Below are 24,816 nucleotides of genomic sequence, written 5' to 3'. Positions count from 1 at the left end.
CTTAAAGGGGCAATGCGTGTGTCTCTCTCTCTCTCACACACACACACGGTGTGTGTCTCTGTCTCTCTCTGCCATGCTGTCTCCCCTCCCTCCATTCGTGCTGCCTTGTAGAGTGAGAGGCGACATTAACAGCAATGTGTTAACCCTTGAGGGCTCAGCTGAGTGCTAGTTAATCATTTATCAGTAAGGCATTCCCTGGGAAATATCCCACCCTCTGACTTCACCACCTCAACTAGGTTTCACAATCATCATTGCTGTGTACAGTATTAAATTGTTTGTTTAAAACTTATACTGGGTGGGTATGTATATGTATACAATATATTCTTTTGTTTGGCGAAAAAAATTTCCCTGGAACCTAACCCCCCCATTTACATTAATTCTTATGGGGAAATTGGATTCGTTTAACATTGTTTTAACTACAACGTTAAGTGAGGAGTTAATGTATATTAAAATAATGTAAACCTGGCACTTTGTCCTTAACGCTTCCATTTGCAGTTAGGTATTAGAAGAAATGGCCTTTGTAAAATATCTATTCAGAGATAAATGCATAATGTGTCATAAACACGATCATGCATTTAAGGACTATATTTTACCTTCAGTTCTGATTTGCGATATACTTGTGTATGTTAATATGAAAATTTCAGTTTTTTAAAGAGATTTGTACACATTATGTCTTGTTTAGCATTTGGAAGGATGGAAGAAAACTGATTTATCAGCAGAAAGAGTCTGTGAAATAGATCTGAAAGTACATTCTACTTCTCTGACTACTTCTCCATCTATTTCATGACGACTAGCTAGATAGTCTGAGCATCGCTGCTTTATGAGGCTTGCAAGCTGCAAGTGGCTTTTTAATGTGTCTCTTTGCAGCGCATGACATTAAAACACTGTGTGATTTAAGTATTAACCAGTAAGGATACATTTACTGTGTTGTTAACCTACTGTAGCTGATAAAATAATACTTGGTCAGTTATTTTGCTGAGAGAATAATTTATATATATAAAAACAAAATATTTCCCCTGTGGTACTGTTACAGTATTATAGTAAATGAAAGAATGAATTCATGCTACTGTGGCTTCTTTAGGTAATGTTGGCTCCTGAACCACTGAGATCTGAGGATCACTTGACAAAGGCATACTTTGTAATACTGGCAGTGTGAGATCTTCATTTTAGAAGATGTAAACCAGTTTTCAACTTGCTTAAATACAGATTCTTCTTTGTGTAGTTTCTGTATGGATATTCCACTTCAGGTGTGCATGCACCCCAGGCTGCTTTGATTAGTCTTTTGATAGCTGTGTGTGTTCAGTCTGCACATATGTCTAAGCTATCTTTGTGCTCCATACAAGTGGTATCTAGGGCAGTGTCGAATATGAGGGAGGTTCCCACGCCTGAGCCATTCTTTTTAGGTGACAAATCTGAGGAACCATCCCAGATTAAGGTGTCATGAGAGGAGGTTTCTGAACAAATTAATAAACTAAACAGTAATAAGTCACCAGGATCAGATGGTATTCACCCGAAAGTTTTGAAGGAACTCATATATGAAATTGAAGAACTATTAACTGTGGTATGTAACCTATTGCTTGAATCAGCTTCTGTACCAGATGACTGGAGGGTAGCTAATGTGATGCCAATTTTTAAAAAAGGCTCCAGAGGTGATCCTGGCTATTACAGGCCAGTAAACCTATCTTCAGTATGAGGCAGATTGATTGAAACTATAGTAAAGAATAGAATTAGCAGACAGATGGATGAACATCATATTTTCAGAAAGAGTCAACATGGTTTTTGTAAAGGGAAATCATGCCTCACCAATCTACTAGAGTTCTTTGAGGGGATCAGCAAATGTGTGGACAAGGTGATCCAGTGAATATAGTGTACTTGGACTTTTAGAAAGCCTTTGACAACAGTCCTTACCAAAGGCTCTTAAACTAATCAGTCATGGAATAAAAGGGCATGTCTTCTCATAGATCAGTAACTGGTTAATAGATAGGAAACAAAGGATAAGAATAAATGGTCATTTTTCAGAATAGAGAGAGGTAAATAGTTGTCCCCCGGGGGTCTGTACTGAGACAAAAGTGGTTCAACATATTCATAAATGATCTGGAAAAAGAGGTAAACAGTGAGGTGGCAAAGTTTGCAGATGATACAAAATTACTCAAGATAGTTAAGTCCAAAGCAGATTGTGAAGAGTGACAAAAGGGATCTCACAAAGCAGGGTGCTGGGCAGCAAAGTGACAGATGAAATAATGCTTACTGGAAAATATAATCCCAGCAGAATAATGGGGGTCTAAATTAGCTGTTACCACTCAAGAAAGAGATTTTGGAATCATTGTGGATAGTTCTCTGAAAACATCTGCTCAAAGTGCAGCGGCAGTCAAACAAGCTAACAATGTTAGGAACCATTAGACTAGGGATAGATAATAAGAGTAAACATTATAATGTTGCTATATACATTCGTGATACACACACACCTTGAATACTGCATGAAGTCCTGGTCACCCCATTTTAAGAAAGATAATTAGAAATGGAAAAGGTACAGAAAAGGGCAACAAAAATTATTAGGAGTATGTAACAGCTTCCATATGAACAGAGATTAAAAAGACTGGGACTATTCAGCTTGGAAAAAAGATGATGGGGCTGGAGCAGGGATATGAGAGAGGTCCATAAAACCATGACTGGTGTGGAGAAAGTGAATAAGGAAGGTTTCAGAGTAGCAGCCATGTTAGTCTGTATCTGCAAAAAGAAAAGGAGGACTTGTGGCACCTTAGACTAACAAATTTATTTGAGCATAAGCTTTCATGAGCTACAGCTCACTTCATCGGATGCAGTCAGTGGGAAAATACAGTGGGGAGATTTATATATACAGAGAACATGAAACAATGGGTGTTACCATACACACTGTATCGAGAGTGATCAGGTAAGGTGAGCTATTAGCAGCAGGAGAGCGGGGGGGGAGGGGGAGGAGAACCTTTTGTAGTGATGATCAAGGTGGGTCATTTCCAGCAGTTGACAAAAACGTCTGAGGAACAGCTGGGGGTGGGGAATAAACATGGGGAAATAATTTTACTTTGTGTAATGACCCATCCACTCCCAGTCTTTATTCAAGCCTAAGTTAATTGTATCCAGTTTGCAAATTAATTCCAATTCAGCAGTCTCTCGTTGGAGTCTGTTTTTGAAGTTTTTTTGTTGAAGAATTGCAACTTTTAGGTCTGTAATCGAGTGACCAAAGAGACTGAGGTGTTCTCCGACTGGTTTTGGAATGTTATAATTCTTGATGTCTGATTTGTGTCCATTTATTCTTTTACGTAGAGACTGTCCGGTTTGGCCAATGCACATGGCAGAGGGGCATTGCTGGCACAGGATGGCATAGATCACATTGGTAAATGTGCAGGTGAAGGAGCCTCTGATAGTGTGGCTGATGTGATTAGGCCCTATGATGGTGTCCCCTGAATAGATATGTGGACACAGTTGGCAACGGGTTTTGTTGCAAGGATAGGTTCCTGGGTTAGTGGTTCTGTTGTGTGGTTGCTGGTGAGTATTTGCTTCAGGTTGTGGGGGCCCATCACCCTCACAGATCTTGGGAGACAGGCCAGTCCTTGCTTACAGACAGCCCCCCATCCTGAAGCAAATACTTCTTCGGACCTGGGCCAGGTACTCTCCACACCAGCCCTGTACAACAGACCTCTGAAACCAGAGTGTCCCATCAATTTTGTCTGTAGCCTTCACACTGAATAGGCACACCTGGGGAAAAAAACTGTGGGGGACAATTCTAAGGCTTCTAAAAGAGGAGACGTAGATCTCCTCAAAAATAAATCAGTGCCAAGAAGCCCAGATCACCTCAGAGACCTGCCACTTTGGAGACCTTACATCCTAAAAAGATCTCCTGGTACTGAGGGTCCCAGGAGGACCCCAGGTGCCCTTTAAGATGTCACAGTACCCAGGATTACTTAGTATCAAAGTCAGTTCTGGTACTGTTCAAGCATGACGATAGTTGTAGAAACTCTAAGTGCTCTACCGTGACTAGACTGGTACAGATTACTGTGTTGGTAGCTCCTGCAGTACCCAAAACCAAACCACAACCTGACCAACTGGTACCATTGAAGTAGAGATCATCCATGGTACTGCCACCTTCTGGCTCCAAACTCATCAGGATCCTGCACAGGTTCATCCTCTACTGGAGGAGTTTAGATACTCCAAAGACCTGCTAGTCATAGAATCATAGAATATCAGGGTTGGAAGGGACCTTAGGAGGTCATCTAGTCCAATCCCCTGCTCAAAGCAGGACCAATCCCCACCTAAATAAACTTGTGTCACCCTTGTTGATGGGTGCACAAAGAGTCTAGGTACCATGACCTCCTTTATCTCTGGTACTGTACCATTCCCTGGTACCGACATGCTCTCCGGTACCTGCTCAAATGGACAGCCTCCCTGTCTCAACTCCTCCACCATCTGCCTCTCCTCTGGACTATCATGAGGGGAGCTTCTCTGACTTATGCATCTTTGTTCAAGGCTTGCTTTTTCTGACACTTTTTCCATAAGAGAAACACAAGGCATGCACTTGCATGGATCACCGCACTCTCTTCTTGGTATGAATAAATCTGGGGTGTACCCCCTCTTCTATATTGCCCTCTCCCATGGTCATTCTGGAGTCTGTGGGCTGCTAATAGAGAGCAATTCTCTAGAAGTCCAAGTTACAGCCATGTCAAATGTCAAAGGCAAACCCTTCTCCTCCAGCTCTCCTGCATCACTTTACTCCCCAGGAGGAATCTTTTGAGGTTCAGGAGAAAAGTACTGATGAAGAAGCTACACCATAGACTAACATCTCTTCTTCCTCACCTGATGCATCCTCCCAGTCCTATATGCAGGTGAGTTCAGACAATTCCAGGAACTCCTGAAAATATTAGATTCCCTCCAAATCCCTCTGGAGATCCATGAGAGTCAACACAAATTGACTGACATCCTTCATCATATTGCCTCCTCTTGTAAGGTAGCTTTATCTATAAATGCGACTGTACTTTAAGCTGCCAAAATAGTTTGGCAAACCCAACTGCCAAGCCCCCAACCTGTAAGAGAGCAGATAAGAAGCACTACATTCCCATTAAAGGTAAACAGGAACTCCGAATGCACCCAGCCCCAATCTCTTTGGTGCCTGATACTGTTAACAAATGCAACCAAGAACATCTCTGTAGATTTCCAACCCCCCACTTCTGCTAAGGGTCAGAAGCAATTAGAAGTTTTTGAGCAAGAATTATTCCACCTATCGAATAAGGGGAATAAGTATCTTTGGATACAGACTGGCTAATCTAGTGAGGAGGGCTTTGAACTAGGTTCAATGGGGGCAGGAGACAAAAGCCTCCAGGTAAGTCAAAAACATGGAGACCTGGGAGAAGAGTCAGAATCTGAGGGGAGCATGGGCCATTGTAGCAGGGAAAAGGGAGAGACGAGAACACAGGGGAAATCAAATCAGTATTTTAAATATATACTAATGCGAGAAGTATGGAAAATAAGCATGAAGAACTGGAAATGTTAGTGAATAAACACAACTGTGACATAGCTGGCATCACAGACTTGGTGGGATAATACACATGACTGGATTATTGGTATAGAAGGGTACAGGTGTCTCAGGAAGGATAAGCAGGGAAAACAGGGAGGAGGTATTGCTTTATGTATCAAAGATATATACACTTGGACTGAGATTAAGATGGAAATGGGAGAGAGACTTGTTGAAAGGATGAAGGGGTTAAAAAACAAGGGTGATGTCATAGTAGGGGTCTACTACAGATCACCTAACCAGGAAGAGGAGTTGGGTGAGGCTTTTTTTAAACAACTAGCACAGTCATTCAAAGCATTCGTGGTGATGGGGGACTTAACTAACCAGACATCTGTTGGGAAAATAACACAGCAGGGCCCAGATTATCCAACAAGTTCTTGCAATATATTGGAGACTATTTTTTATTTCAGAAGGTGGAGAAAGCTGGTAGGGAAGAGACTGTTGTAGGTTTGATTTTGAGAAATAGGGAGGAACTGGTTGAGAATTTGAAAGTGGAAGGCAGCTTTGGTGAAATTGATCATGAAATGATAGAATTCATGATTTTAAGGAATGGTGGGAGGGAAAACTGCACAAGATAAACAGTAAAGATAATGGATATCAAGAAGGCAGACTCGCGCAAACTCAGGGAGTTGGTAGGTAAGATCCCATGGGAAGCAAATCTAAGGGAAAAAGCAGTTTAAGGGAGCTAGAAAAATTGCCATGAGACATTATTAAGGGCACAAGAGCAAATTATCTCATTTCTTAGGAAAGATGGGAAGTGTGGCAAGAGACCACCCTGAAGATCTTTAATGATCTGAAACTCAAAAAAGAGTCCTACAGAAAGTGGAAACTAGGTCAAATTACAAAGGATGAATATAAACAACACAAGCATGTAGGGACAATATTAGAAAGGCCAAGGCACAAAATAGATTAAGCTAGCTAGAGACATAAAAGGTAACAAGAAAACATTCTACAAATATATTAGCAGCAAGAGGAAGACCAAGGACAGGGTAGGCCCGTTACTCAATTGGGGGGGTGGGAAATGTGGAAACGTCAGAAATGCTAAATGACTTTGTTTTCATCAAGAAGTTTAGTAGTGATTGGACGTCTAACATAGGGGATGCCAGTGAACATGAAGTAGGATCAGAGGCTAAAATAGGGAAAGAACAAGTTAAAAATTACTTACACAAGTTAGATGTCTTCAAATCTCCAGGGCCTAATGAAATACATCCTAGAATACACAAGGAGCTGACTGAGGAGATGTGTGCCATCAGCAATTATCTTCGAAAAGTCATGGAAGATAGGAGAGATTCCAGAGGACTGGAAAAAGGCAAATATAGTGCCAATCTGTAAAAAAGGGAATAAGGACAACCTGGGGAATTACAGACCACTCAGCTTAACTTCAGTACCCAGAAAGATAATAGTGAAAATAATCAAGCAATCAGTTTGCAAGTACCTAGAAGATAATAAGGTGATGATTAACAATCAGCCTGGATTTGTCTAGAACAAATAATGTCAAAACATCCAAATAGCTTTCTTTGACAGAGTAACAAGCCTAGTGGATGGTAGGGAAGCAATAGATGTGGTATATCTCTACATTAGTAAGACTTTTTGATACTGTTGTGGAGGTAGGAAAAGAAAGAGAGGGTTCAAGTGAAGCCATTTTAAGTTGTCAGAGACAGAGCAACTGTTGAGCTAAGTCTTAGCCTAATATCGCGAGACAATATTACAGAGGGACCTAGACAAATTGGAGGATTGGGCCAAAAGAAATCTGATGAGGTTCAATAAGGATAAGTGCAGGGTCCTGCATTTAGGATGGAAGAACCCAATACATAGCTACAGACTAGGGACCGAATGGCTAGGCAGCAGTTCTGCGGAAAAGGACCTAGGGGTGACAGTGGACGAGAAGCTGGATATGAGTCAGCAGTGTGCCCTTGTTGCCAAGAAGGCCAATGGCATTTTGGGATGTATAAGTAGGGGCATAGCGAGCAGATCGAGGGACGTGATCGTTCCCCTCTATTCGACATTGGTGAGGCCTCATCTGGAGTACTGTGTCCAGTTTTGGGCCCCACACTACAAGAAGGATGTGGATAAATTGGAAAGAGTCCAGCGAAGGGCAACAAAAACGATTAGGGGTCTGGAACACATGACTTATGAGGAGAGGCTGAGGGAACTGGGATTGTTTAGTCTGCAGAAGAGAAGAATGAGAGGGGATTTGATAGCTGCTTTCAACTACCTGAGAGGTGGTTCCAGAGAAGATGGTTCTAGACTATTCTCAGTGGTAGAAGAGGACAGGACAAGGAGTAATGGTCTCAAGTTGCAGTGGGGGAGGTTTAGGTTGGATATTAGGAAAAACTTCTTCACAAGGAGGGTGGTGAAACACTGGAATGCGTTACCTAGGGAGGTGGTAGAATCTCCTTCCTTAGAAGTTTTTAAGGTCAGGCTCGACAAAGCCCTGGCTGGGATGATTTAATTGGGGATTGGTCCTGCTTTGAGCAGGGGGTTGGACTAGATGACCTCCTGAGGTCCCTTCCAACCCTGATATTCTATGATTTTATGAGACCTGTAGAAGCAGGGCTCACATCTGAAGTGAGTGGGAAAACAGCAGAACAGATTCAGTGTGACCTAGCCTTAAGATGACAATGTTTTGAGAAGAGAAAGTGAGAAAATACTGGAATAGATAGTAAGTAGCCTAAATAAAATACAGATGTTTTTAATTAATGCACGTCACAAAGAGGTATAAATGCTTGTGTGATTTTGCTTGTCCTTTGAAGAACTGCTGAGGCCATTGTATTTCTTCCCTTGCAATTGCTTGAATAAAGCTGTCTCTGACTTGTATCCAACCTAAGAGTGAAGGCTGCGTTTCTTCCACACTGTCTTGTATGACCTTCTCATAAACAAACTAGAGAAGTACAACCTAAATGGAGCTACTATAAGTTGGGTGCATAACTGGTTGGAAAAGTTATCCATGGTTCACTGTCAGGCTTTGAAGGGTCTATTGAGTGGGCTCCCACAGGGATTGGTCCTGGGTCTGATTCTGTTCAATAGCTTCATCAATCATTTAGATAATGGCATAGAGAATACACTTATAAAGTTTGTGGACGATACCAAGAAGGGAGGGTTGCAGTGCTTTGGAGGATAGGATCATATTTCAAAATGATCTGGACAAACCAGAGAAATGGTCTGATGTAAATAGGATGAAATTCAGTAAGGACAAATGCAAAGTACTCCACTTAGGAAGGATCAATCAGTTGTACACATATAAAATGGGAAATGACTCCTAGGAAGGAGTACTGCAGAAATGGATCTGGGGGCCATAATGGATCACAAGCTAAATATGAATCTACTGTGTAACACTGTTGTAAGAAAAGCAAACATCATTCTAGGATGCATTAGCAGGAGTGTTGTAAGGAAGACACGAGAAGTAACTCTTCCGCTCTACTCCATGCTGATTAGGCCTCACCTGGAGTATTGTGTCCAGTTCTGGGCTCTACATTTCAGGAAAGATGTGTTCAAATTGGAGAAAATCCTGAGAACAGCAACAAAAATGATGAAAGGTATAGAAAACATGACCTATGAGGGAAGATTGAAAAAATTGGGTTTGTTTAGTCTGGAGAAGAGAAGACTGAGGGGGAACAGAAGTTTTCAAGTACATAAAAGGTTGTTACAAGGAGGAGGAAGAAAAATTGTTCTTGTGAACCTCTGAGGATAGGACAAGAAGCAATGGGCTTAAATTGCAGCAAGGGCAGTGTAGGTTGGACATTTGTAAAAACTTCCTAACTGTCAGGGCAGTTAAGCACTTGAATAAATTGCTTAGGGAGGTTTTGGAATCTCTGTCATTGGAGGTTTTTAAGAGCAGATTAGATAAATACCTGTCAGGGATGGCCTAGATCAGGTGTGGGCAATAATTTTTGCTGGAGGGCCACTCCAGGCATTTTGGTAAGTCATTACGGGTCACACATTTCTACTATATTAATGGAGGGGGTGTTGGGACTGGGAGGGAGTTTGGTGCAGGAGGGGGTTCTGATGTGGGGCAGGGGATTGGGTGTAGGAGGGGGTGCACCTCTGGCCGGGAGGTGCTTACCACAAGTGGCTCCTGGTTGGTTGTGCAGCAGGGCCGTCAGGCAGGCTGCTTGCATGCCGTGGCCCCATGCCGCTCCCGGAAGTGGCCGGCTGCTGCTGACATGTCTCTGCATGCCCCTTGGAGGGAGGGGGGCAGCGAGTCTCCGTGTGCTGCTGGCGCACGCAAGCAGTGCTCCCACAGCTCCCATTGGCCAGTTTAGTCTTTAAGGTGCCACTGGACTCCTCATTGTTTTTGTGGATACAGACTAACACGGCTACCCCTCTGATACCTGGGACTTCTTGTCACTTTCCCTTTCTTTTAAGGGAAAGGGGGGGGGGGGGTCAAGTTTGGGAAACAAAGGATTCCTGCCTTATGTAAATCCTATTTAAGGGTGGAGAGGAAGTCAAACAGGACTCCTCACCATGGCCTGTCTGCCCAAGAAGAAATACTGAAGGCAAGGGGGGAGTCCAGACTGAGACAGGAGTCCAATCTGAAAACGAATATAACTGGAACTCTGAACCACAGAAACTTCTCAAACTGCCTGCAACAATATTTAGGGTGAGAAATACTATTTGTAACTAATTTCTTTAGTGAAACTAGCTTAGTTTTCATGTTTGTTTTCATTTGCTTAGTAATCTGCTTTGTTGTGTTTGTTACCCCTTTTATCACTTAAAATCTGCCTTTTTATAGTCAATAAAATTTGTTTTCATAGAATCATAGAATATCAGGGTTGGAAGGGACCTCAGGAGGTCATCTAGTACAACCCCCTGCTCAAAAGCAGGACCCATCCCCAATTAAATCATCCCAGCCAGGGCTTTGTCAAGCCTGACCTTAAAAACTTCTAAGGAAGGAGATTCCACCACCTCCCTACGCAACGCATTCCAGTGTTTCACCACCCTCCTAGTGAAAAAGTTTTTCCTAATATCCAACCTAAACCTCCCCCACTGCAACTTATTCCTTGTCCTGTCCTCTTCCACCACTGAGAATAGTCTAGAACCATCCTCTCTGGAACCACCTCTCAGGTAGTTGAAAGCAGCTATCAAATCCCCCCTCATTCTTCTCTTCCGCAGACTAAACAATCCCAGTTCCCTCAGCCTCTCCTCATAAGTCATGTGTTCCAGACCCCTAATCATTTTTGTTGCCCTTCACTGGACTCTCTCCAATTTATCCACATCCTTCTTGTAGTGTGGGGCCCAAAACTGGACACAGTACTCCAGATGAGGCCTCACCAATGTCGAATAGAGGGGGACGATCACATCCCTCGATCTGCTCGCTATGCCCCTACTTATACATCCCAAAATGCCAATGTTTTGTTTATTGTTAAACCCAGTTTCTGTAATTTGTAACTGGGCGGGTAAGAAGTGTGCACACCTCTCTCCACATTGAGGAAGGGGGTGAATTTCAAAATATATCTTTGGGTCTGCGCTCCAAGAAAGATGGATATCCTGAGTGCTGGAGCTAGTCCCTTTAAATGAGTCTTCCCAGAGCTGATCTGCAGCTGGGTGTGGCCCTGTGTGTGTGTGTGTGTGTGTTAGAGGAGGTTTTAAGAGCCTGGCTCAGCAAGACAGGTTAAAAAGGACCCATGCTGGCAGAACAGGTAGACTCTGGTATCTCAGCATATCAGGTGGTTTCCCAAGGGGTCCAACCTGTCACAGTATGCACTGGAATCCCATTTGCTTCTCCATCCCCAACTATAAATATCGTGACTGGCACAACTCATATAGGGTGGAGAGCTTGTCTTCAAAGTCATACTATTCAAGGCAAATGTGCAACTCAAGAATCCATTCTCCACATTAACCTACTAGAGCTCAGAATGGTCAGATCTGACTGCGGACATTTTCTACTTATGATTGAAGGTCAGTCCATGAGGATAATGAGACAGCATGGCCGGCATGTATAGTGTAAATCACCAGGGAGGAGGAAGATCCTCCTCCTTTTGTATAGAACCAGTAAAGCTGTGGAACTAGTGCATAGCCCATTAAATCTTCAACTCTGTCACATACTTACCAGGCTTCCAGAACACCACTGTCAACAACTTGAGCAGACACTTCTGCCATGATAGCAAATGGGACCTCAACCCCTTGATGTTTCTTACCTGGAGTTCTCCAGAATTAGATCTCTTCGCCACTGCCCCCAACAGAAAATGCTGAATACTCTGCTCGGGAGGGTGTGTTAGTTGTCATTCTCTGGGAGGTATCTTTCTCATTTTGTGGTCCAGAAACCTCTTAGAGGCCTATTCTCTGATGCCATTGCTACTCAGAATCATAAACAAGATCAAGCAGGACAGAACCACAGTCACCCTAATTGCAGTAATTTAGCCCAGTCAAATATGGTTCCCATACCTGATTTGCACCTCCTCTTGTCCTGCACTTTGATTACCAATAATACCTGACCTGCTAACCCAGGACTCGGTGGAAGGTCTTCACCCCAATTTGACAGCTCTGCATCTCAAGGCTTGGCATATAGATGGATCTTATGGGTAGAGATCTCCTGTTCAAAAGAATTGCAAGAAGTTTTGCTCAATAGTAGAAATGAGTCAACTAGAAAAACATACCTGCAGAAGAGGAAGAGGTTCCAAAGGTACGTCTCCTGTTGAAATACAATCTGTCTGATATATTGGATTACCTTTTGGGTATGAAGAACTGGAACCCTCTGTTGGAGTTCCATTAAAGTTCATTTAGTGGCTATTGCAATTTTTCCATTCCTCAGTCAAGGGTTTTTTAGTCTTTACTCACCTCACCACTTCATTATTCATGAAAGAATTATCAGATCTTTTTCCTCATGTCAAACAGTGTAACCCGGAGTGAGACTTATACATTGTTCTCAATTCTCTAATGAGGCCTCCCTTTGAACCACTGGCTAAATGTTCCCTTCCACGATTGTTTGTGAAGACTGCAATCTTAGTGGCTATTACCTCCACTAGGACAACTGGTGAGTTAGTGGGCTTTGATAGCTGATTCTTCCTACACCACATTTTATAAAGAAAAGGTATCTCTCTGGTCACACTTCCACTTTTGCCCAAGGTAACCTCAGACTTCCACATCAACTAGGACATTCCACTTCTGGTTTTCTACCCCAAACCTCCTCAGACTAGAGAGGAAGCCTCTCTTCACACCTTAGATGTCAGAAGGGCATTTGTCTTTTATTTGGAAAGCGCTAAATCCTTTAGTGTCTCTGCCAGACTGTTTGTGGCAGAGTTAGAGGAGCCCTTGTCTCCACCCAAAGACTCTCCAAGTGGGTTTTTTTGTTGTATGCTACAAGGCCAATCTCCTCCTGGTTATATCTCACTCCACTTGATCAAAGTCTACTTCCATAACCCCATTAAAGAATGTTCCCGTTGGATAAATATGCAAAGCTGCCACGTGGGCTTTGATTCATACCTTTTTCTAAACATTACATTCTATACATGCCTCTAGAGCAAGATTCCACCTTGGCATTGTTAGTCTCCAGTCAGTCTTAGATCTAGCTCCAAAACATACGCCTCCTTTACAGTGTAATGCTGAGGAGTCACCTGAAGTGGAGCACCGATATAAGGACATTACTTGGAGGAGGAGGAGGAGTTCCTTACCCTTGCAGTAAGTGGAATTCTTTGAGATATTTGTCCCTCTGGATGCCCAGTAGGTGCCATCCTTTCCTTCTGCTTTGGAGTCTTCCTTTGTGAGACTCTGAGTTAGAGAAGGAACTGAATTGGGTTGTCTGATGCTGACCTTATATACACTTATCACGAGGCATGAAGATAACTAGGGTGTTTGTGTGGACTGAACTGGCATTGCTACCAGAAGTCTCTGATCAAAGGTGTATGGGGCACGTGCACAATTGAAGTGGAGCACCTGTAGGGACAAACGTCTCAAAGAACTTCAGTTACCGTACAGGGTAAGTATCTCCTCCTTTAATACAGTGTCATTGGTAGGATATTTTGTACCAAGGTGGCTGCCTCCAGAAATGTCTTTAGAAATTCAAGATGTGATTAAGCACTTTCAAATATTTTCAATTTAAGCATCACTTACCAATATTATTCCTTGGGTTTGAATGTTGAGACTGCTGGGTTGAAGAGAGTTAGTGGATTTTTTAAAATACATTATCTCTATACAATTTTTAGCTGTTTCAAAAGATACTTCTCTGCACTTGCTCTGTTGGATCCTTTGAATTAATGAGTTCTCCCAAATGCTACTCTTAGAAGCATATCGGTAAATCTCCCAGTGTAACTATAATGTTGTGTTGTCATTCCCAGTATTCTCTCTAGAAAGCACTATATCTGATATTGATAGCTATACCAGATAAGCATTTCTGATATTTTTATAGTCTTCCTGGGAAATACTATATTTTGGGGACAATAATCTCTAATGAACAATAGTGAGGAACAGAGTTGTTTGTTCAAATGCTACGCCAAGGAACAGTACTGCTCTACATGTGGGTGCTTCAGTGCCCCCATGTTCAGAGATGCACTAGTCTTTATGCTGTCACCGTATCTCAGATCTTAACAGAGAACTTGATAAAGTATCGGTACTGGTGAGAATATGTTATGCGAGTTTATTGAAAACAGTGTAGGAATTTTTTTTGACATTTCCAGATAGTCCCTTCATCTACGTAAATATTCTCTAAAGTGCCACACTTCTTGGTAATTTTTAGTTAGATTTCTGCAAATTGTTTTTGGTTGGTTGGTCTGGGAATCTTTTTTTAAAACTTTTTTTTTTAACGCAGGAGGAATTTAATGCTGAAAGGAAGACTGCCTGGCGCAGCAAGGAGCAGGTGTTGATACAAGAGACAGAAAAGGCACAAGCCCGTTACCAAAAGGAGAGAGAGGAGTTATCAGCACAGATCCAGGAAAAGACAAATATAATCATCCAGGTATGTGAAAATACTGAGGCATAGATTTTAATTGCACTTTCCTTGTGTCTTGTTTAAACATAGCTTTCCTCTCCTTCCCCTTTCCCCATTAAGATGTATATGTATAGGGGCTACCACTTTGGTGCAGTCATTGGTTTATATTAACTAGTTTTTGAGGCACTGTTGGCTGCTTCTGTTAGCTAGTGTGTTATGGGGGTATCATTGTACCTCAGTGGGTGGAGAAAAAGTTGTGTGATGCAGCATGGTTGTGGCTGCTACAGGAGGGAACCTATCCAGTTATTTCAGTGATTATTCTATTTTCCTGAGATATAATATTTTAATGATTTTCTGGTATTGAGAAAAATGTACGAGGTATGTCACAAAAACAAACAATGACATGATCCCTGCGTTGAAGTGAGGGTATCAGATAAGGGCGAGGAAGGGATGGACAAGGATGACAATAATTACTCTTAAGGCATGTGCATATATTGATGATTCTGTGTGTTCGATTGCTTACCTGTCCTGCCCTTGTTTCTTGTAGGTGAGATGGGTAAGGTTTAGGAGGGAGATGGCTTGGCAAAGAAATTTGAGGCATCAGGGGCAGCATGAAAGAAGGTGCAGACACCTGTGAGGGACGATGAAGGGGGGTATCAAGACTGATGTATAGATATCTAACAACATTGCCTCTTCTATAAACTCTATAGTCCTCTCTTGGTTACAGAAACTGAACTTCGATCTCCTACATAGTAACTCATACTTTTTTGTAATGCATAAGTATTAATGTTAGTAGTATTAGATAAAAAATAAGCTACCTTTGTGACTTTCTTGAAACAAAATTGAAAATTATTTCTTTAAAATTTTATGCAATTACAAGGTGCCTTGTTTTACATCAAAACAGTTTAACTAATCTTAATACTGTAAATCATACTAGGCCCCTCCATCCCCATATTGTAGTAATTGGTTTAAATCTTTTGTTAAAGTTTAAGAAAAATTCATTCTCCATCGATTGGAAAACTATCAAAACTGTCCATGAGTAAATTTAGTTTGGAAATTAGAAAGTTTCTAACCATCAAAAGTTTTGCTAATTGCACGAAAAGATGGATCCAAGAATGAGAGTGATTAATCTAAGAGTACGTCTATACTGGCAAGTTTCTGCGCAACAAGTTACACCACTTTTATTAAAGCCCTGGAATTAAACCGCTGTGGCGTGTCCACACTGTGCTCCTTGTGATGGTGGAGCTCGTCCACATTAGCAGCGCTTACAACTGCAAAGAGAGCAGTGCATTGTGGTAGCTATCCCACTGTGCATCTGGCTGCAGGGTGCTTTGGGAAGGGTTTGCAGTGCCTCATGGGCAGACACAGCGTCACATGATGCAGGTTTCCCAATCCCATTGTTCCATGGGCATCCTACTACATTGCCAGCTGCTTTTCAACTGCAGGGATGGGGGGGCAGAGTGTGTGACAGGGAGAGTGTGTGTGTGGAGGGTGGGAGAGACAGTGTGTTTTGGGGGACAGAGAGTGTGTCAGCATGCTGTCTTGAAAGTTCAGACAGCATCAGGAAGCAGCCAGTCCTGGGGAGGGGGAAACACTGACGTCAGCCCCTGTCTCCCTCCCCAGCTATCTCTGTGTGTGTGTGTGTGTGTGTGTGTGTGTCTCGCTCTCTCTCTCTGACAGGCATGCCTGCCTCTGTGTTCAACAGCAGGAAAATTCCACATTAATGGTTTGCTTTGTGTCCCAGAGCAGATCTGCACAGCATGCAAGGGCTGTCAGAAATGGAGCTTTGAAAGGGGAGGAGTGCATGTCTCCAGGGCAGCAGAGTTCAAAACAATGAGCAGAGTGGCCACTTGAGGGATTATGGGACACTTCCGGAGGCCAAATTATTGCTTTCTGTGCTGTAATGTGTTTACACTGCCAATACAGCACTGGAGCCTCTTCGCTTTAAGGCTTAGGACTCTCGGGCAAGGTGCTTTTTTTGCAGTGTAGACTAAGTGGCTTGGCAGTGTGTACACCTCAGGAGTTACACCACAGAAGGCTGCTTTACTGCGCAGTAACTTGCCAGTGTAGACAAGGCCTAATTTAGCTTGTTTGGAAAGCTCTTGCAGAGCAGAAATCTTGGTAGAATCAGGATTCCCTCCCGGCTTTAGGATGGGCAGTGACAGACTGTAAAGGCTGTGTGTCTTAGGGCTTGTCAACGCTGGCAGTTTACAGCGCTGCAGCTTTCTCTCTCGGGGGTGAAAAAACACCAGCGCTGGGAGCAGCGCCTCTCGTGGAAGTGGTTTTTTTAGAGCGCTGGGAGAGCTGTCTCCCACCTCTGCTGTGACTATACAAGCCACATTAAAGCTCTGCGAGTGTAGACTAGCCCTTAAACAGGAAATTTAGAAACAGCAAATGAATTAAAATTAGCTGGTTTTTGTACTCAGAATAATTAAAAGTGAAGGTGAGTTGTCAAGGTTGGAAATGAAAGGGGGTAAAGTACCAGTTTAGTTGTGGTGCTCCCTTCTAACAGTTCAGGAGAATCCCAGAGTTTATTTTAATGTTGTTGGTCAATATTTAATGCAAATGCTCAAAATGTAGAATTGTTACATAAAAACTATTCTGCAATGAAACTTCATTTTCTGTTTAGTAGAAAAACTGGAAATTGGTAATAGTAACTTCAAGAAGAGCATACGGTGTTTAATGAACAACGGCAGAAAATTGGCAGGGAAATGGAACGCTTTTTACCCTGGTCTCTCCTCCTACCTCTTCAAAGAAAAAGTATAGTTAAATACTTGCTTTGTGTTGTGGCAAAGTTGTTGCCATAGTAATGGTATGTTCAGGTGATCAGGTGTCATGTTATTTATGTAAATGTACTGGATAGCTGCAGGCAGTTAAAGCACTATTTGCTTTTAAAAGAACAGCATATTGAAGTCAACTTAACACAAAAATGAGAGCAGAGAATAAAGGATGTTTTCTGGACAAAAAGGGTTTACTGCCATAAAAAATGGAGAAAAGTTGGTTGGGATGGGATCTGTTGAAGAGTGTGTGGTGCAGTGTAGAAAATTCTGCCAGAGCACTGCCTTCTGTCCTTGAGACGTGGATGGAGGTAATGCAAAACAAACTGAAGTGTCATGAAGAGGCTATATAACTTGCCAGTATTACTTCAATGTGCTGAGACTATCTATGGATGAAGATTGAACAGCGACTTTAAACAAAACTATACTAGAAAGAGAGAAAAACAATTTTAACCGCCATTCTGTTTTGGTCTTTCTGCTGTCCTCCAACTCTTGTGGTATTAGAATCCATTATAAATGAAATGTGGTCTCCAAAACGGTTTGTGATTTCTCTGTATTGTAGATGAGATTTCATAATGAGATAACTGAATAAAGCTCTGCTGGTTTGGTAAAAATGACTGGCTTTTTATCCCTTGCCTTGTTGTTCCATTTCCCACAGCTGGAAAAGAAAGTGGAGTCTTTAAATCATGAGTTGGAGGAGACTAGCTCTGAGCTAGATACCCTCCTACAGCGACGAGACAGAGAAAACCAAGAAGGAGAGTACTTGGTAGCTATGTTGAGATCTGATATTGAACTGTCCCAGAATGAAAGGTTAGTTCATTTTGGGTTATATAGTGTGCCATGTCTTATATATCTTTTTTTTGCTTCCTTAAACGAAAAAGTAACTAAGCCAAATTACATGTATAGGAAGGTGACAATGTTTTTGCTATTTTTGAAGCATATCCAAGTTACTGTTAGTCTTTACTTGACATGCTAAAAATCTAGGACACCTTGAAAATGAACATTACCATTCTGATACCCACTTCACTAACTCTGGTATCTGTTTATTATCTGAAATAGGTATACAAATTAGCTCAGAGTTTGAAAAGAAAGGTGAAGACTTTTTTGGGGGTCAGATGGAAGAGCAGGGTAGATTCTTTGTTTTTAATTTACCTCTGGAAAAAAGAAAAGGAGTACTTGTGGCACCTTAAGACTAACCAATTTATTTGAGCATGAGCTTTCGTGAGCTACAGCTCACTTCATTGGATGCATACCGTGGAAACTGCAGAAGACATTATATACACACAGAGACCATGAAACAATACCTCCTCACACCCCACTGTCCTGATGGTAATAGCTTATCTAAAGTGATCATCAAGTTGGGCCATTTCCAGCACAAATCCAGGTTTTCTCACCCTCCGCCCCCCCCCCCCCCCACACACACACACACATACAAAATGTGATTATCATGCACATTGTAGGGAGGGTGGTCACTTTGGATAAGCTATTACCAGCAGGAGAGTGAGTTTGTGTGTGTGGTTTTTGGAGGGGGGTGAGGGAGTGAGAGAACCTGGATTTGTGCAGGAAATGGCCCACCTTGATTATCATACACACTGTGAAGAGAGTTATCACTTTGGATGGGCTATTACCAGCAGGAGAGTGAGTTTGTGTGGGGCGGGGCGGATGGTGAGAAAACCTGGATTTGTGCTGGAAATGGCCCAACTTGATGATCACTTTAGATAAGCTATTACCAGCAGGACAGTGGGGTGTGAGGAGGTATTGTTTCATGGTCTCTGTGTGTATATGTCTTCTGCAGTTTCCACAGTATGCATCCGATGAAGTGAGCTGTAGCTCACGAAAGCTCATGCTCAAATAAATTGGTTAGTCTCTAAGGTGCCACAAGTCCTCCTTTTCTTTTTGCGAATACAGACTAACACGGCTGTTACTCTGAAATTTACCTCTGGGTACATTAGAATATCTTTAGGAAACAATTGGAACTGAGTAGTTATTGAAAGTAGACACTGTAGTGGAGAAATCATATTGATGATTGGAATAAGAGTAATGTATAGTCTATCTCATGGTAGGCAAACTTCGGAAAAACTCTGTACAGCATAAAGTTATTAAGTTTCGCCAGACTGTTTCAAACACTGTTGTCTTCTTTTGACCTTTACAAATGCAAATATGCCAGTGCTGGGAATGACCATGTTTACACTAGATGCCAGTTACAGGTGTGTTTGTAAGCATGGTCTGTTTTAACAACGGTGTCCTGAATTTAGTATTCATATCTTTTGAAGGATCAAAATTAGAATTGCTGCAATTCATTTTCCTATGCTCTTCATAATCTGTTAATTTGTCAGAGTCTGAGCGGTTTTTTACTGTAGTTTATTGCCTCATAAGGGGTCAGAGTTGATACTTTAAATATCACACATGGTGGTGACTATTATCTGTTTGATTGCCAAGAATGTGCTCCAGGGCTATACAACAGAGAAGGATGTAGCATTGTCCCAAATGGCTTACAGTGAAAACAGGGGCAGACAGTATAGTTAAAACATGATGATGCAGAGGCTGGTATACCAAAACAGAAGCTGTGTAGGTTTTAGTTTTTAAGATATATAAACATGTATTCTATACCTGATGGGTTGTGGTTGAAAACTTTTCTGTAATTACTCCAGAGGGCAGTCTGTGCCAAAAATTTAAAAATTATGTGCACGATATTTTAAAATTCTGCACGTTTTATTTGTCAATAAATAAATGCAGAGGCTCCAGCATGGCAGTGGGGAGCATAGGCCACTGGCTGAACGAAGGTTCGAGATCCTGCAGCCTCCTCACCCAGTACCCCCGGGACACAGACTCAGTGGTGAGGCTGTACCTGACCCTAACAAAGCACAAGGCCTGGGCCTGCCCCAGAAATACCTTGGGGCCCTGCCCCTGTGCGCCAGGCACACCAAGTGTGGGGCAGGCAGGCTCAACCAGGCAGGATCCAAGTGTGGAGGGGCTCAGTGCGAGGGGATCCAGGTGTGGGGTGAGAGGATTTTGTGTGGGACAATCTAGGTGCAGGCAGCTCAGTGGAGCGGTCTAGGTGTGGGGGAATCTGGATGCACAGAGGCTCATGGTGGGGTTCCAGATACAGGGGCAATGGAACTCTGCAGGAACTTCCAGGTGAAGGTGGTTGGGGCTCAGTGGAGGGGTCTAGGTGTGGGGGTCTTAGCAAGGAGGTCTGGGTGCTGGGGAGTGGGGCTTGGTGGGATGGGGGTCTGGGTGCAGCTAGTTGGGGGTCAGAAAAAAATGGGGGTATGGATGTGGGGATTTGGGGGTACAAGGGGGTGGGGCTCATCAGGGTGGGGTTTGAGTACAGGGAGGTCAGTGGGGGTGTGTGGGTGCAGGGGCGGGGTCCATGCAGGGGTTGAGCATCAGTGGGGTGGGGTTTGGGTATGGAGGCCTAGGGAGGTTCTGGTTGTGTGGGGTGAGGCTTTGTGGGGGTGTCTGGTAATGGGAGGTCCAAATGCATGGGCGCTGGGCGGATGTGGGATCAGCTCCCCACGCAGTGACCCCTCCCCCTGCAGCTGAGGAGTGATGGGGGCAGGAAGTGGGAGGATGCTGAGTTTCCTGCAGCAGGGGGAGGTTTCTGGGGGTGGGTCTGAAACAGCCCCAGCCACTTCTTGCAGGGGAAGAGGAAATCCCGTCCTCTCTTGCCTCGAGCCCAGGTGGGACTAGCAGCTGATATCCCGGCTCAGGGTAGGAGTCACTGTCTGGGGTGTCCCCTGCCCTGTGGTGATTTACCTGTCTGCCGGCTGCTCTGGGTGCTTGAAATGATGTATCTATGCAGGTAGGGAGTGGTGTGTGACTACTCTTGCAGGTTCCCTTTGCTTCCTGGTTAGAAAGTCATTTTTCTGCAGAGAAGCAAAGAAATCTGTGGGGGACATGAATTCTGCGCGCACACAGTGGCGCGGAATTCCCCCAGGAATATTAGTAGTGTGATGCGAGTGGGGGTGGTTTTTTTTTTTTTTTTTTTTTTTTAAGAGACACCTGAGAGAGGAGAGGGAGATCAGTTAGTGCAAAAACAAAGGAAAGAAGACCCAGGTGCATGGAATGGAAGGTGCAAAGAGGAGCGTGGGATAAAGATACAAAAAGATTTTCAAGAAGTGGGCATGTTGAAGCATAGAAAGCAGGATTGGGAGTAGGAGGAAATGGGAGAGGCAAAAGTGGAATTGTGCCATGCCATAAAGATGAGAAGCTTGAATGTAGTATGGAAAACAAGGGGAAGCCATTGGAGCAGTTTGAAGGCTGGAGAAAGTGGCCAGGGTTGTAGGAGTGAAGTTAATATTTCCAATCTCGTTTCTTCATAGGTTAGAATTAAGTTAGGCATCATGAAGGCCAGTCATGAGAAGGGTGCATTAGTCAAGGGTGACCAAGGATGGAGAAGGAAAGCATGATTTTTAAGGGCGTAGAATAAAAAGCAAGAATTTGATTAAAACTGAATGTGGTGCAGGAGAGGGCTGAGTACTACAGTCTCTGTGCTATAAGCTGGGGACAGTGATGGAGAGAGGAGAAAGAAGGCCTGTTAATTTTTCACTGTGTGGGAGAGGGCAGTGGTCCATCCAGGAGACGATGTTTGGAAATATAATATTTCAATGTGGATGGGAGATCAGGAGGGAAGAGGTAGATGTGAGTCATCTGCATAGACACGGTAGCTGAAATTGTGGGAGCAGATGAGCTCTTCAGAGTGAGAGTTAAAAGGAACCAGGGGCAGAACTCTGGGGACAGGACGGAGAGCAGAAGAGGAACTGGATTTGGTTGGCATGTATTTTCCAGAGCTAAATAATTATTACGCAGGATAGGCTTTAATACTACACACCGGTGAGAACTCAAATTATTGCCATTACTTTATGGAAAGCATTTTCATCATATTTGTAATGTTCTTTTGTATGGAAAAGCTTAGCAAACATCCAGATATCTCCTCTCTTCATTAATATGTAACTATTCAGTAAAAAATGATGGCATGAAATCTTCAATTAATTTGCAATACTTACCTAATATGTGTGAATGGTATAGAAGCTTGTAATAACAAATCAATATTGTACAGATGTTTTTGTTATTGAGAGGCAGCAATTGTTTGGGATTCTGATAGAGCAATGAAGAGGCAAGGTCTCAAGGTCTAATCAACAAGGTCTAATTTAACAATTAATCCTTCATTCGTTTGGGAATTTAGTAGTGAAAATAGCTGCAAAGTGACATCCTTACTAGAAGAGGCATTTAAATATTGATAATATGCTGTGTCACAGAATCTTTCAAACCTGCAGAGAGGTTTTGAATTTTTAAAGTGTTATCAATATTTAAGTACCTCTTCTAGTTGAAATATACTGTACTTTGCATTTTATGGTATTTCTGTTCTAGGAAAAAACTGCAGGAATCTTATCAGCAAGTTTTGAAATTATTTGTGGAAATGGTAAAGGCCACTATCGCCACAGAAGACCTTATCTGTAAGAAAGTTGGTCTCTGTCTTGATGACAGTCTGGCATCTGGAGATTCTAGAGAAAGCCGCAGTATGATGGAAGAAGTGGGATTCATACAGCATTTCAAAGCCAGAGAGAAGCGTGACCTAGAAAAAAGTGAGTGTCAGTCTGGGCATAGTTATTTTTTTAAGATACTGTTAATTTCATATCATACAGCTAAGGCTCTCCACATGGATATTTTATATTGCAGTGTTCTCCACATCCACCCAGTGGGGTTCTCCAGAGTTGTGATGGACTCTGTCAATATCCTGCTTTAATCCTCTTGACCATGAAGATGCTGTACTGTGGCAAAGATAGTTCCATTAAAATGGTTTTGATGAGCACATAATGTGCCCTTCTCAACTTCCTAATAGGAGACAAGCATTTTTCTATCATAGCATTGTGAGCCTGAACTGGAACAATGAATGGCTGGTCTGGTCTTGGACTTTGTAGCAACTATGTGCAGGCCACAGGGCCTCCTGTTATATCTTAAAAGATTTGTCATATCTAACTGGGCAACATTCATCTAGGTGTAACTATTCTCTTCAAACATCTCAAAGTAGTTTGATAACTTACAAAAATACGTCCAAATCTGATGAAGGGGCATGTCAGTTTTTAAGTATTAAAGAACTTCTTTATGTTGAGATGTTTTCCACTAATTAAACATCGCTCAGTCCCAAGTAGTGTCACTGTTACATTTGTATATGATCATGTCAGTCAGCTGTGTAACGAGTAGCTGTTTCTGGACTAATTTTTTGTAATAGTGTTTTTTCTAATTCATTTAATTTTTTGGTAGGTGACCTGGATGAAACTCTTACAGAACACAACCAGGTGTCTGCAGTGACAGATGAAGGGTCTGAGTTGAGCCAACACTTATGTGAGAGTGTTTTTGCAAGCCCAGACCTGGCATTGGAGAATGAAGAGATGATCCTGAAAATTTGTTGCCGTTTGCGTACTGCTGTGGAGAAACTTCTAGAGCTGGTTACAGAATCAACTAAACAAGTAAAACTAGATCTCAGCCTTTAGCTACATATTGTCATAGGCAATTGGGGTCTGATCCTGTGACATGCTGACACCCTTGGGCATTAAGGAATTCAGCACTTTGTAGGATTGGGTTCTTGGGAAAGTGCATGAAAAGCTATGTACACAGCTCACATTTCCAATAAGAAATCTGTACACCTCTTCCTACTTGCTGCATTGATGGTTCTGCCCTCATTAACTATAAGAACTGTTCTTGTAATGTCTGTTAATATGTGCAGTAGAACCTCAGAGGTTACGGACACTAGAGTTATGAACTGACTGTTCAACAACATACCCGATTTGGAACTGGAAGTATGCAATCAGGCAGCAGAGACCAAAAAAAGCACTGTACAGAACAATACTGTGTTAAATGTAAACTAAAAAAAAATAAGGGGAAAGCTTTAAAAAAAAGATATGACAGGGTAAAGAAAGAGTTTCTGTGCTTGCTTCATTTAAATTAAGATGCGTTTTTCTTCTGCGTAGTAAAGTTTCAAAGCTGTATTAAGTCCGTGTTCAGTTGTAAACTTTTGAAAAATCAACCATTATGTTTTGTTTAGAGTTATGAACAACCTCCATTCCCAAGGTGTTTGTTACGCTGAGGTTCTACTATATTTTGGACCTGGATTAGATTACATGCCATCTGTATTTTATGGGGTGCTTGTAATAATGAAACAAGATGTTTGTTGTTATGGCAAGGTTTAAACTGGAACTTTACCCACCAGTTTTATAGATATATATTCAGCTTCCTTGTTGGAGATCAGAATTAGGATTTTCAGGTTGCCTGTAGTGAAGCAAAGGGCAGAGGAGCTCTTTCAGACCCCTCTGAAGTGACCTTCCTGCATAAAACAGTGATGACTGACCCTAGAGGGGGCCACTTTTACTGGGGAAAACTGTCATGACAGAGGCTTCGTAGGAAAGGGGTAAAGGGCAAATAATGAAGAATCTTAACCCCACATACCTGCAAATATACTTTGAATGGCTTACATACTGTATAAAGGGGTGGAAGACTTTTACAATGAAAACTAGTGCATAGCTGAAAGACTAAACCTGTAGATGTTTCAGTGATGGCAAACTGAGAACTTGGAATTGAGTTAAGAACTGCAAGGAGAAAGATCCATTGCGTGTTTCACAATATTGTGA

At 42.4% G+C, this 24,816-nt stretch overlaps 1 protein-coding gene across 8 annotated transcripts in view; it reads left to right on the top strand.

Annotated features, from left to right (window-relative positions):
* PCNT (pericentrin) overlaps positions 1–24,816 on the top strand; it is a 239,033-nt gene that overhangs the window by 114,573 nt on the left and 99,644 nt on the right. For all 8 annotated transcript variants that reach the window (XM_048869001.2, XM_048868996.2, XM_075118197.1 and 5 more), the window contains 4 exons: positions 14,289–14,435; positions 17,844–17,995; positions 22,559–22,773; positions 23,453–23,658. In XM_048869001.2, the coding sequence (XP_048724958.2) occupies positions 14,289–14,435; positions 17,844–17,995; positions 22,559–22,773; positions 23,453–23,658 (720 nt within the window). The remainder of the gene's footprint in view (positions 1–14,288; positions 14,436–17,843; positions 17,996–22,558; positions 22,774–23,452; positions 23,659–24,816) is intronic.

The sequence above is a fragment of the Caretta caretta genome, chromosome 11, assembly GCF_965140235.1.
Source record: "Caretta caretta isolate rCarCar2 chromosome 11, rCarCar1.hap1, whole genome shotgun sequence".
NCBI lineage: Eukaryota > Metazoa > Chordata > Testudines > Cheloniidae > Caretta > Caretta caretta.
Note: the sequence above shows the minus strand (reverse complement) of the source record. Positions and strands in the feature narration are given on the sequence as shown.